This window comes from Emys orbicularis, chromosome 1 (assembly GCF_028017835.1).
Source record: "Emys orbicularis isolate rEmyOrb1 chromosome 1, rEmyOrb1.hap1, whole genome shotgun sequence".
Classification (NCBI taxonomy): Eukaryota; Metazoa; Chordata; order Testudines; family Emydidae; genus Emys; species Emys orbicularis.
This window is the reverse complement of record NC_088683.1, coordinates 330492236-330506445: the sequence shown is the minus strand read 5'-3', so window position 1 is coordinate 330506445 and position 14210 is coordinate 330492236. Positions and strand designations below refer to the sequence as shown.

Genomic DNA, 14210 nt, shown 5'->3' with positions numbered 1-14210 from the left:
AATCAGAACTTGATTAATATTCCCCGGATAAAAACATTGGGGTTATTTTGGCACCTTTTCCATCTGAAGATGCATTGCAATTCCATGAGGTTGTGAAAAAGAATGGTATCCGATCTATGACATTGAAATTTCCATTGGTCATGTTAGAAGAAACCTCTCACCCTGTATTCAACATCCTGTGTTCTCCGTCAAAAAAAACAAGATTACCTTTCTGTTGCAGCGTGCAAGGGCAGTTTGGACTTCTGCATCATGATAGGCTATATTGGAAAAAGCAGACAAATTATATCAATTAATCTACAAAGGGGTTTTATTTTTTCGTACACCTTACCCCTGATTCTCTTGTGGTGGCGGTGGCAGTGGCAATGTAAAGGTTTAGAGGAATCAGTTGTATTCCACATCTTCTGACACAGAAAGAAAGAAGATGAACACAACTGGCAAGTGTTTTCAACTGCTTCACTCAGTATCAGAAGCAAATTGTCAAGCAGTGAAGTCACGTTATCAGTATCACTTGTAGGGAAAGATGGCCATGTTTGCAAAACTGCTTCCTAAAAAGCAAAGGAAGCTGGCCATCAGCTTGATAAGGGATGGTGAAATAGTGGTTAAACATTTGCTCAGGACTTTGAGTCTTCAGACTCAGCCATGACCTGCTGGCCTTCAGTCTTCTACTCTCCCTTCCAAAATCAAATCAAAGGTGGTAGACCTTTCTTTCAAAGGTGATAAGTTATCCACTAATAAAACTGATTAAATATTAGAAAAAAATGAAGGACATGAGGTCAATTACAAGATTCTTGTGTGTCTGTCAACTCTCAGGAAGGGCCTCCTACCCTTCCTTTTCTTCATAGTCTTATTTTTCAGAGAAGTAAATTTCAACATCAACAGCCTCCCCCTTCACAGCCATAGCAGAGAGACTACTTTTATTTTGCAAATGAAGGGGAAGCAACCTTAGCATTGTTTCTGAGATTGAATGTCAGAGCTCAGATTTGACACGAGGATCAGGAGCTTGGGACAAAATGTACAACCATCTCTCATTATTTTGGAGACTGACTCTCCTGTAACGTGGACTCTTGAAATTTTATCCCATCAAACAAATGGACTCTGGAGATAATAAAAGATGGTTACACTATTTAATTAGATTCCTTTCCTCCACCCAACCCCCTGTTCCATCCCTATTCAGGAACCCCTTTTTAAGATAGGAAGTTTGCTCCCTGTTGGAAGCAGGAGTCATAGATGTGGTGCTAAGGGAATTCAGTGGTCACAGTTTTTGCTTCGCATATTTTCTGACACCAAAGAAAGAGACTGAGGGCTTTATCCAATATTAGATCTATGGAAGCTTAACTTGTTAATCAGAAAATTCCTTTTGCACATGTTGACATTAGTACCCATTATACCCACCCTAGATTGGTCTGCAGACCTCTATCTAAAAAGTGTGTATTTCCATATCTCTATCCAACCCAGGCACTGCAGATATCTTCATTTTCTGATTTGACAAGAGTATTTCCAGTAGTGTCTTATCTTTTGGGCTTTCTACTGCACCCTTGGTATTTACAAAGTGCCTCTCTCTGGTAGCAACTCATTTAGGATATCGGGATGTATTCATTTATCCTTTCGACATCTGGGTAAACTGAGTCTCTTTAGAAAAGGGGTATTCCAAGAACATATTACACATGTACCCTGTTCAAGACATGGGGACTTTAAAATAAAGGTCTCTTCTGCTACCTATGCAAATGATTCCCTTTTAAGGTGCAGTTCTTGATTCTCAGGTAAGCAGAGTCTTTCTTCCAGAAGAACGATTTTGAAAGCCTCAATCTATATAGCGGTGCTTCATCAAAGTCTTTCTCGGAAAATAATTTTCTATTTAGATCTCATGGGTCCAGCATTTATGTAACACCTGGCTTAGGAAGGAGAACTCTGCAGCATTGAGTACCACTGAATTACCAGATACAGACAGCATGTTCATATGTCTGACATTCCCAAGAAAGATGCTTCTGTTCTTGACACAGTATACTTCAACATTGCAGCGTTCTGAGAGGGGGAGCTTTTAAAATCTCCAGTTCTTCTTCGAGTGATGGTCACTATTGTATTCCTCTGAGGATTATGTGCATGCGCCCAGAGCCAGAGCTTTTCGAAGTAGTAGTGTCTGTCAGTCCACATGTGCCTCTACATTGCCTCGTGGCTTTGCCCGAGGCAGTAAAGGGTGCTGCAGACCGACCATGTCTCCAGTTCTTTCTCACCACTGCACGGTCCAAGTTGGAGCTTCTGTTTTTCTCTCGTCCTTGGTGATGGACTTTCCAAATTTTCCAGAAAAATTGTTTTATTCTTGTACATAGTTAGAATTTTACTGATTTTTGTAGCAGTTTTAGTGTTTGTAGTAACTTTTATAGGATTAAGGACTTCAGGATGCTGCTGATGCTGCACACCGACCCCATTTGCCCTCAGCACCTGTGTCTGGGTACTGGATTATGCCGAAGACGCCGGGCTGGGATTCAAGGTTTGTGTTTCCTGCCCTCGCTCATTTTCACTCCATGACAAGCACAACATTGTCTGTACTGCTTGGGGGAAGCCCACATCACGTTCAGGTGCAGTATCTGCCTCTCCTTCCCTGCCCATACCTGGGAAGACTGGGCCCTATGCCTTAAGAAGCACCTCATGGAGGTCACCATGGGACCACAGTCAGATCTTGGCCAGGGAAAACCCCCTGTACATCAGCCTGAGCAGTCCAGGAGTGTGCCTCCTACACACAGAGTCCCAGTCCTATTCCGCTGGTACAAGCAGTATGGACTCCACTCCAGGGCCTAGCCCTGAACCATGGAAGCATGTGCATAGCAGGGCAGTAAGTCTTCCTCCAGATCCAAGAAAGATGCTGCACAATCCACAAGTTCCAGCCAAGGAGGAGCAGCGCATTCCAAGGCCCACAAGAGCAACGAGAAGTTGCATCATTCGCCGGATCCGCCAGTCCCACTTCCTGAACCACGCACCCCTTCTCCATTGGCTACACCAGTGTGGAGTGAATTGTCTGTCCCGAGGCAGGCCCCCTTACCAGCCACAGTTTCGTCCGTGGACTGGGTACTGTTGATATCGGGGAGAAAAAGATGTGCTCCTCGGCCTCTTGAACTGGAACAGATGAAGTCTCCGCATGTTCCAGTCCATTTGTCTGCTAAAAGGGCTCCCTCTCTTACAGTGGATCTGCCGCCCTCTGGTCGTGTTCCTTCAGCACACCCCATTCTGTTGGCACCCCTATTCGTACAGGATTCTGGTTCCTCTAAGTCTGAGGATTCAGATATCCAACACTTCTGTTCTGAAGGCATGACTACCAGACAGTTCCGACGTCACCGTGGCAGTACCCTCCCTTGCTTCATCCAGGGCTGGCTCCAGGCACCAGCGCTGCAAGGAGGTGCCTGGGGCAGCCAATGGGAAGGGGCGGCACTTCCGGCTCTTCGGCGGCGGGTCCCTCACTCCCTCTCGGAGCGAAGGACCTGCCGCCGAATTACCGCTGAAGAATAAAGCGGCGGGGTAGAGCTGCCGGCAATCGCGATCATGGCTTTTTTTTTTTTTTTTTTTTTTTTTTTCTGCTTGGGGCGGCAAAAACGCTGGAGCCGGCCCTGGCCTCATCCCAGGAGCTACTGGTACCCAGCTCTATGGACACCATCCCAGCAACAGCAGAATCAACCAAGTTGGCCATATTGGAGCTTGTGGCCCCAATATTCACCTTCAGAACCATCTCACTCAACCTGGGAGGAATCCCCCCGTCCCATCCTTTGTCAAGTAGACTATTGGAACCAAGGCTGTATGATGCACTGGTCAGCCTGCCTCTGACAGTACCGATGGATCCAGAGAGGTTCCCCTCATTGTCCCCAGATAGGGCTGTATTATCGACACCCTCCTCTCCCGTAGACAACTATGATAATTTCAAGAGCTGCTCGACAGATTCGCTAATGCTCTTCAAAGATCCCGTTGGAGGAGGTGCAGGACAGTTTCTTGCATGCATTGGTATCAGCCAGAGTGGCCCTCCCAACTTCCGCCACTCTTCAGCCTGCATGCACCATGTGGCATACCCCAGCCAGGAGTGCCTTCACCCCAAAGGGGGCAGAAGAGAGGTTCTATGCCCTCCCAAGGAATCTGAGTTTCTGTTGTCCCATCCTCTGCCTAATTCCCTGGTGATCCAGGCTGCTATGGAGTGGGTCAAGGAACAGCATCCAGGCTCCACCCCTTTGACAAGGAGGGAAAGAGGTTAGACCTTATGGGTAGAAAGGTCCTTTCCTCGGCCAGTCTCCAGTTCCATATCTCAAGCTACCTAGCTCTGATGGCCAAATATGACTTTTTGAACTATGGGCAGATGGCAGATATTGAAGATAAACTATCTCAGCAGGATCTTGCCTGCTTCCAAGCTATTTTGGAGGTGGGCAAGTTGGTCTCTAGAACCATACTTCAGGCTGTGGTTGATTCTGCAGACATGTCCTCAGGTACAATGGCACCTGGAATCATCATGAGGAGAAAATCCTAGTTACATTCCTCAGGCTTCCCTAGCGAGGTACAGAGCACAATTGAAGACCTCCCTTTTGATGAATCACACCTTTTCAACTACAAGACACGTGATTGCTTACTCTGACAGACTCTAGAGCCACCCTCCGATCCCTAGACAAATATATGCCTGTGCCAACACACAAATTTTATGACCTGCTGCCTATACAACGCTCTAGACCTCCCCAGTTCTACATCCTGCGAGCCTTCACAGAAGTTCCCAAAGGTCTACAGATTTTGTCCACCTGGTCCTTCAGTGAAGCCCTCCGTGCAGCACACCCAATCTTTGCATAGGTGATATTTCTGAGTACATCTAGAGAGCCGTCAATCGCTTTGCACTCCAGTGCTCTTGCCAACCACCCCCTTTGGGAGCCATCTCAAACTCTTTCTACCAGCATGGAGCATGATAACTGACAAATAGGTCCTGGATAGCATTCGACACGGCTGTACGATTGAGTTTGACACTACCTCATCCATGTTTCTGCCCCAAAGCCCATTTCAGGGATCACTCTCATTACAGTATTCTTACCCTAGAAGTGGACACCCTCCTGCAGAGAAGAGCAGTGGAACAGGTCCTTGAAGCCTTTCAGGGCACAAGGTTCTATTCCAAATATTTCCTGGTGCACAAGAAGAAAGGAAGATGGAGACCAGCCTTGGATTTCAAACACCGCACCTGTTCTATTCATAAAACAAAGTTCTGCATGGTCATGCTTGTGGCCATCATTCTGTCACTAGAAAAATGCATGTGGTTTATAGCTTTTGAAATGCAGGATGCCTACTTCCACGTCAACATCCACTCGATCTACAGATGGTACATGGTGGATCTGACAATTCCAATACATGCTTCTCCTGTTTCAACTTACCAGTGCTCCACTAGTCTTCACAAAAGTTTTCACCATGGTAGCAGCTCACCTCTGACAGCAAAGAGTCCTTGTCTTCCTTTACCTAGACAATTGGTTGCTGGTGGCACAGTCCAGAAAGGAAGCTAGGTTATCAAAGTCCCAACTCCTTCTACTTCTCTCCTCCCTTTGGGTGAGTGTGAACGTCGAAAAATTGACTTTGCACCCTACACAGTCCCTGGAGTTCATTGGAGGACACATTGACGCGACCTCTGCACGTGTTTATCTGTTAAATGACAAGTTCCAGAGCTACTGGATCTGATTACTTCAGTGAAATCCAACCCTGTGGTCTCGGGCAGAACTTGCCTTTCCCTCCTCAGCCACATGGCAGCAGGCACTTATGTCACAGCATTTGCTTGCCTGCACTCCTGCAACTATGACTGCAAGGACCCTACTCCCCCATGCACCAACCCATTTGCCAGAGTTTATGGTACTTTTTATTTTCCTCAATAGGATTTAATTTCCACTTTTTAAAAGATGCCTTTTTGCCTCTCACTGCTTCTTTTACTTTGTTGTTTAGCCATGGTGGCATTTTTTTCTTTGGTTCTCTTACTATGTTTTTTAATTTGAGGTATACATTTAAGTTGAGCCTCTATTATGGTGTCTTTAAAAGGTTTCCATGCAGCTTGCAGGAATTTCACTTTTGACACTGTACCTTTTTATTTCTGTTTAACTAATTTCCTCATTTTTGTGTAGTTCCCTTTTCTGAAATTAAATCCTACTGTGGTAGGCTGCTGTGGTGTTTTTCCCACCACAGGGATGTTAAATTTAATTATATTATTGTCACTATTACCAAGAAATTCAGATCATGTGCTCCACTTAGGACTAAATCAAGAATTGCCTCTCCTTTTGTGACTAGCTGCTCCAAGAAGCAGTCATAAACTTTATCTCTGCATCCTGTCTTGAGGTGACATGTATCCAGTCAATATGGAGATAGTTGAAATCTCCCATTATTATTATAGTGGAAGATGGGAAGTGAATTTGAACAAAATGACAGTTCATGGTCATTGAAATTCTCAAGAAAAGAGATTATATAAATATCATGGGATTGAGACTAATATGTTGGGCTCTCAACTCTTTTCTACTTCACATCTACAGCAATATAGTGCAAATTATCACAGAAAATGTGATAGCAATGTAGTAAGTCAGCAAATGGGGAGGGAAAGCTCATTCTTCCCAGTTATGCAAGGTGGCAGTTGTGCTGTGGGATTGGTGTATCCAGCACATTTATCTCTTAGTTCTACAGCTAGTAGGCTAGGACAGCAGCCTGGCAGATCAGCTGAGCAGAGATGTAATGGAACTGCATGAGTGGTCATTAAATAAATCCACGATAGACAAGATCTTTACCCTGTGGGGTTAAGATTTGCTCACAACAATACAAAATGCAAAGTGTCATGTCATGTGTTCTTTTCAGGAGCTGAGAGAAAGTCTATCCATATCAGACATCTTTCTCCTGGTTAGGGTAGAAGTTCTGCTCTGTGCCTTCCTTTTCACCAGAGGGGGATAAAGATAGGAAGAGACAGAGCCAAAATAATTTTTATTGTCCCAGCATGGGCCAAAACAGCAGTGGTTATTAGCCTTTCTGACTTAAACGCTTCCCTCATGTTGAGCTGATGTCTACCCAGACCCTCTTAACATGCAGACCTCACTTCATGAGCTATAAGACTCTAATGGACCTTGGGAAATCTTGTCCATTACAAGTGCAGTAAATATTGATTAAGTAGAAAACAGTCAACTAGAAAGTACTACGATCTCAAATGGACCAGATTTGTGAAGTGGATGAGTGAGAAACTTACAAATCCACCCGTAGCACCAGTTCAATCTATTCTTGAATATGTACTTGAGTTAAAGCTTTCATGACTTTCCCTCTCCTCCTTTGAAAGTTCACGTAGTAGCTGTCCACCATGCATTGATAGATAATAAACCAGTCTTTACACATGATACAGTAAACAAATTAACAACGGGACTTGCTGAAATGTAGCCACCAATAAAGAATCCAGTACTGTCATGAGATCTCAATTTAGTCCTTACTGAGTTTATGAAGCCTGCCTTTGAGCCTATAGCAGTGTTCTCTGTTTCCCCTATCTATCAGAATAGCTTTCATCATAGCCATAACATTGGCTAGATGAATGAACTACATGCCCTCGTGGCTGATCTTTCATCCATTGTCTTTCACAAAAATAAGGTGATATTTTGCCCTAACCCTAGTTTCCTTCCCATGTGGTATCTTTCACCTTAATCAAACAATCTGCCAATATTTTTCTCTAGGTCTCATGCTTATATAGGTGAGTTAAAGCTACTTTGGATGCTAAAAGTGCTCTGCTTTACTATCTTAACAGAACCAAGGAATTTAGGATTTCTAGTCTCTGTTTCATATGCAGACAACCATAAGAGACTCACTGTCTCTTCATAGACATTATCTAGATGGGTTAGATAGTGCATAGAGAAAAGCTATAAGCTAGCATCTGTTCTACTCTTGCTGGAGTATGCCTTAGACATAATCCAGTTGTAGAGAGATCTGTAGGGCTGCTACTTGGAGTTCTGTATGTATTTACAAAACACTACTCCCTAGATCTAGCATCTAGGTTGGATGCTCAGTTTGGTAGTGTTGCCTGATCTATTGATTGTATATTGATTGTTACTGATTTAATTTCCACAATTAGCACTCTGAAATTCGATAGATTCTTGTACCAGGCCAGTATTACCTAATTACTGTTCAGTTGGAAGCCCTGATGTGCATGGTTGTATCATTCACACTTAGGAAATCGTACTATATTTATAATAGTTTTATTAATATAGTTAGCAAATTCTTACACTCTAGCCCCACGAAGTAGGTAGAGATTATACAGAAAGAGCTGAGCATCCATATGCTTCCACCATCTCTTGCAAAACAACCTGAAATCCTAGGATGCATCAGGGTATGTATTTCCAGTAGAGAGAGTGAAGTGTTATTGCCATTATACGAGGCACTGGTGAAACCTCATCTGGAATACTATGCACATTTCTGGTCTCCCATGTTTAAGAAAGATGAATTCAAACTGGAACAGGTGCAGAGAAGGGGTACTGGGATGATCAGAGGAATGGAAAACCTACCAAGGAGCTTGGCTTGATTAGCCAAACCAAACGAAAGCTGAGCGGAGATACGATTGCTCTCTACAAGTACGTCACAGGGATAAATACCAGGGAGGGAGAAGGAGTTTTTTAAGTTCAGTGACAATGTGGACACAAGAACAAATGGATATAAACTGGCCATCAACAAGTTGAGGCTTGAAATTAGATGAAGGTTTCTGACCCATCAGAGGAACAAAGTTTTTGGGAATAGCCTCCAAAGGGGAGCAGTGGGGGCAAAAAACTTAAATTTGTTACAAGACTGAGCTTGATAAGTTTTATGGAGGGGATGGTATGATGAGATTGCCTACAATGGCTTGTGGCCCATCTGTGACTGCTAATAGCAAAACTCCCCAGTGGCCAGAGATGGGGCACTAGATGGGCAGGGCTCTGAGTTACTACAGAGAATGCTTTCCCAGGTGTCTGGCTGGTGGGCTTGCCGACATGCTCAGGGTTCAAGTGATCACCATATTTGGGGTCAAGAAGGAATTTTTCCTCAGGTCAGATTGGCAGAGACCATGGGGGGGTTTCACCTTCTTCTGCAGCATGGCGCACAGGTCAGTTGCTGTTTTAAACTAGAATAAATGGTGGATTCTCTGTAACTTTGTCTTTAAATTGTGATTTGAGGACTTCAGTAACCCAGCCAGAGGTTATGAGTCTATTACAGGAGGGGGTGAGTGAGGTTTTGTGGCCTGTGATGTGCAGGAGGTCAAACTAGATCAGTGGTTCTCAAACTTTTTTGGCTCAGGACCCATTTGTAACTGTTTATGACCTGTCGCGACCCAGTAAATAGTCTGGGGGTGGAGTCCCTGGGTGGTTTTGGTCAGGTCCTGCCTCCCGGGGGGTGGGAGGAGGGTGTCCTGCCCAGCACTCACCCCACAGTGGTGGCTCCTGCAGCTCCTGTGCTGTAGAGTTGGCTGGTCTTGGCTCTCAGCTCAGGGTATTGCAACCACGGGGGTTGCAGTGCTGCTCCAGTTTGCCCTCCCCCCAACTGCACCAAATTTGTGAGTGGTGTTGTGACCTAGCTCATGGAGTTGCAGTGACACTCATTCAAATTTAGCCTAACCGGACTCCCATCATCATGATGGCTGGGCCAAACCTGAGTGGTGCTGGGACTCCAGAGATCACAGTGCCTGGAGCCGGGTAGGCAAGCCCAGCCAGCCCTGTGAGACAGAAGTCACAGGAGCTGCCGTGTGACCCTTTGAAACATTCTGGTGACCCAATTTTGGGTTCTGACTAGAGTGACCAGATGTCCTGATTTTATAGGGACAGTCGCGATATTCAGAGCTTCGTCTTATACAGGTTCCTATTACCCTCCGCCCCCATCCTGATTTTTCAAACTTGCTCTCTGGAGTCATTGGTCCTGACCCACGGGTTGAGAAACCCTGTACTAGATGATCATGATGGTCCCTTCTGGCCTCAAAGTCTGAGTTATCTTATTCATCACCATCATCATCTTGGCATCTCCCAGGGACTTCGTCTCTCCCTCCCAAAGCACACAGACTGGGATACAACTTTTATAATGTGTGATGCTGAGGCCACTATGCCTAATGCATGTTCAGTAGGGGGTTCGCCCCTTATTTGTATTTCCTCACCCTACTAATGCTGGGATGCTCTTCTCCCATAGGTTATTCATCCTTTTACCTCAAGCTTATTAGCGTATGCATCAATGACCATGGCATTCTTGTGGTCAGAGATCTGCTGACTTCCTGAACTAAAAATATTCCAAGCTGCTATAAATAGCAACTTGTGGTTACCTACCAGCAGTTTAGTCTTTGTGGCAGTTTATGTTGTGCTAACTTATGATCTTTTAAGATCACTCTTGGTTATACTTACAATAAGGCTTTTTGGGGCTTATGCCTTAATTAGTTTAGCTAAGATTTTTTTTACAGGCCTTGAGATTTGTAGGCTCATTGCATTATTGCCTTAACTCAGCAGTTCTCAAACTTGGGGCGCACGGAAATGTGTCAAGGGAGGCGCGAGCTGTGTGCTTTTTAAGAGCTTCAACTGTCAGCCCTGGGCGGCTTGAACTCATGCAACAGGGCTGTGCACACCTGGAGTCAGGGAAAGGGGCTAAAGGGGACAGCAGGAGTCCCAGCCTGCCCTGGGCTGACAGTGGAAGCCCCAGCCATGTGGGGCACTGCACGGCTGTCTAAGCAACTGTGACACGTCAGACGTACATGTAACCCTTCTGCCAGGTGAAGCCGGCAGCAACCAGGGCCGGGTTCAATATCTAGGGGTTTCTTTTCAACAATACAGCACAGAACTGGCTTGAGCCTCCACCCAGTAACCTGGGAAAATTACATACCACCCCTGGGCGCCTCTGAGAGGTAACACTTCCCCTTTTGCAAGCACAGAGTCTGAGTGTAGAAAATAAACTTTTAATGAAAGGAGGGAAGTCACGCAACATCCATTAGGGAAAATGCCACAAGCAGGATTCATAAACATAAAACTCTGAGCAGAACACCCACCCCAGAGTGCGTGGAGCAGAGCCTTCTGCCTCATGTTCTTGAGTTCTACAACCAAAAGTCCCTTTGCTGTGCTCCCCTCTGCTCCCTCACCATACGCCATTCACAGTGGTTGTCCTTGGTCAGTGAGGACCCAGGGTTCAGAGGTGCATCTGTGTGAGTTTACCTCCCACCCAGGGAAGAAGGCAACCTGCTTGCTCCTTCATCTGAGCACTTGCTCTGGCTGGCCACCCCGCCAGCCACAGTTCCTCTCCACTGGCTGCCCTGCCAGCCTCGGTTCCTCACCGCCTGGCCGTGCCGCCACCTGTGGTTCCTGGCCGCCCTGCCAGTCTGCTGTTCCTTGTTGCCTGGCTATCCTGCCAGCCAACTGCTTGCCACTTTTGCCAGCCGCCCGTCAATTACCTTCTGCTGCCACCTGCCTCTCTGCTGTGACCTGTGTAGGTCAGTCTCTTAGTGAACTGTTCCTGCAGTGCATCCCATGATTAATTATGCAGAGTCCATCTCAAAGAACTCCCGTTACAAGTAAGTAGCCTTCACTTGCTATAAGGTAAGTAACCATTCCTTTCTAAATTCATTTAATTTTTTTTCAGTTACTGTGTGTTTTTTTAAAAAATTATGGATTCTATTTAAAAAAAACATGAATTAGAGGACAGAAAATAAAACTTGATAGTATAATACAAAATGTTTTACAGCCCTGATAGCGTATGTGCTAAATTTTGGATTAAATAGCGTGCTTTTTCCTTCTTACAGAAATGCCTTGCCTGGCAGAATACAGTGATGGCTTGTGGTATAGAGCAAAACTACTCTCTATTAAAGAATTTGACCCTGTTAATATTTTGGTTGAATTTGTTGACTATGGATCATCTGAAAAATTACCAACAAGCAGGTAAGTGCATAATTCAGTTTTTTAAACTTAAATTTATCAAGATCTAGTTTTTTTTTGTTTTTGTTTTTTTAAGTAGAAGTACAGGTGCAAGCTAAAACTGTTCCTGTCTGCCTTAGGTACTTATATGGCCAGACCCCATTCCTTAGTATCTGAGCACCTCCCTCCCAACGCCCCTGTGAGGTAGGGCAGTACTACTATCCCCTTTTTATAGATGGGAAACTAATGCTCAGAGAGGCTTTATGACTTGCCTGATGTTACACAGGAAGTCAGTGGCAGAGCAGGGACTTGGACCCAGGTCTCCCAAATCCTAGGCTAGTTCCCTAATCATTGAGCTATCCCTCATTAACATATTTTAGTTCTAGGTAGTGATTAACTATTGCATTGTTGTCTTGCATATTTTTAGACAAGGATTTTCATTTTGATTTAGATTACGTCAGATTCCTTCTCGCCTTATGCAATATCCTGTTCAAGCAGTAAAAGTTCTGTTGGCTGGATTTAAACCTCCTTTATATGATACAGAAAAAAAGAGAATTCCATATTGCCCTGAATGGAGCATGCAAGCATTATGGGCCATGATGGACTGTCTTCAAGGCAAAAAGCTCTATGCTTCCACAGTGGTAAGTTTTTTTTCCTTTTAGTTCCTGCCAAACATGAGTTATCTTGGTTTTTAACATTTTCAATGAAATGTCTGAACCTTATACAAGATTTATTGTGAATCTTGTTCTTTGGTTTAAAAAAATTAGACTCAAAAACATTTTTTCAGAAGCATCACAACATTAAAGGCAGAGGATCAAGTGCATAGGAGTTTTCTTCACTGTATTACAGACAGCCCACTTCCCAAGCCCTCCTGCCTGCATGATTTTAACCTCCTTTATTACTCCTCCACTAGAAACTATCATCCTTGCTTTTATGCTTCACATTTCCATTTGGGTTAGCGGTGTCCAGTGCCCAAAATAAACAATAGGTCTATAAGTACTAAAAATGTACTGCCTCCTTCCCTCCCTCCCCCACTTCTCCTTGTCTTTCCGCTGTGCCCTAACATTCCTTCTCGTTCTCCTGTTAAGGTACCCAGATATTCAAAGTGAAAATGTGACACACTTATCACAGGGGATTGTAGGGGTCACTTTGATGGGAAGGTCAAGGAAGTGCATAATAAAAATCTAGGTTTTTGGGGGGTGTTCGAGCTGCCTCTCCGTCAATCATTTTATTCTCTGTCCCTATCCATTGGATAGCCACTGACACATGCAAACTCATGCAGCCCTCCCACATGTTACTTTCAATCTTTTTCCCTCCTGTCTGCCTCCTCCACCTGCCCCCTTCTCTTTGTGTCTTCCACTTACCTTCAACACGCTCTGAATTCTGGCTACTCTATTTATTGAAAACTTGTATGCCTTGTGGATCTGAGTTTGGGATGTTTGTAAACTGTTAACATTGTGATTAACCAATTTTCTGAAATCTAAAGATAATGGAATATTTGTATAAAACCGCCTCAAGTTACTTCAGTATTTTTAATGTCAAGTGGTTTAAAAAAAAAAAAGTTCTTACTGGGTAGTTTGGCTACAGGTTGCATTAATCACTGAAGGAACCTTACTACTATCAGTTAACAATTTTATGTGGGAATATGCTATTTAACATAAAACAACAAATTTTAATTTCCGAATGGCCATTTGTGTTCTACAGTCGTTATCCTCAGTCTAACATTTACCTAAAAAATTTCCTTCCAAAACATTGTAACTTTCATCATATACGCAAAGTGAAAACTTACATTGACTTTAAAAAAAACTTGTAATAGAGATCAGGCTTAGTTCACGCAGTACTGTAATATTCTTCACTATTTTATGTTCACTCTCAAATTAACAGATCAGATAACTAAGGTTTTTTTTCCTTTTTTGTTTAATTCCTATCATCAAATTTTAAGTTTAGCATCATTGCCATTTTTTTTCTACGTAATGGAATTAAACTAATGATTCACTTATTTTTGCAACTGTCTTTTCTACCCCAGCCTTCTTGTTTATCTCATCCACCTGGTGTGTCTTGTCTTTTAGACTATAAGTTGTTTGGGACAGGGACTGCCCTTTTCCATATGTACAGTACCTAGCCCAATAGAGCTCCAGCCTGGTTGGCCTCTAGACATTACTGCGGTATAGATGTAGAAGAATAATTGCAGCATTCAGTCAACTCTTACTACTTGAAACAGATCTTTCTGTACTACTGAAAATTTCCGATTTCCAGACTCAGTCTCCAGAGAACACTGTGTTTTTGTATGAAGATGAACGATGCTTAGTTCACATGAAGCTGGTAGAAATGGGATTAGCAGACTTAGATCAGTGA

General features: G+C 43.9%; 1 protein-coding gene across 1 annotated transcript in view; it reads left to right on the top strand.

Moving 5' to 3' along the window:
• The window catches only part of RNF17 (ring finger protein 17), a 221854-nt gene extending 207644 nt beyond the window's left edge, over nt 1-14210 (top strand). The window contains exons 37-39 of the mRNA XM_065420884.1: nt 11744-11879; nt 12307-12496; nt 14112-14210. Coding sequence (XP_065276956.1) covers nt 11744-11879; nt 12307-12496; nt 14112-14210 — 425 coding nt within the window. The remainder of the gene's footprint in view (nt 1-11743; nt 11880-12306; nt 12497-14111) is intronic.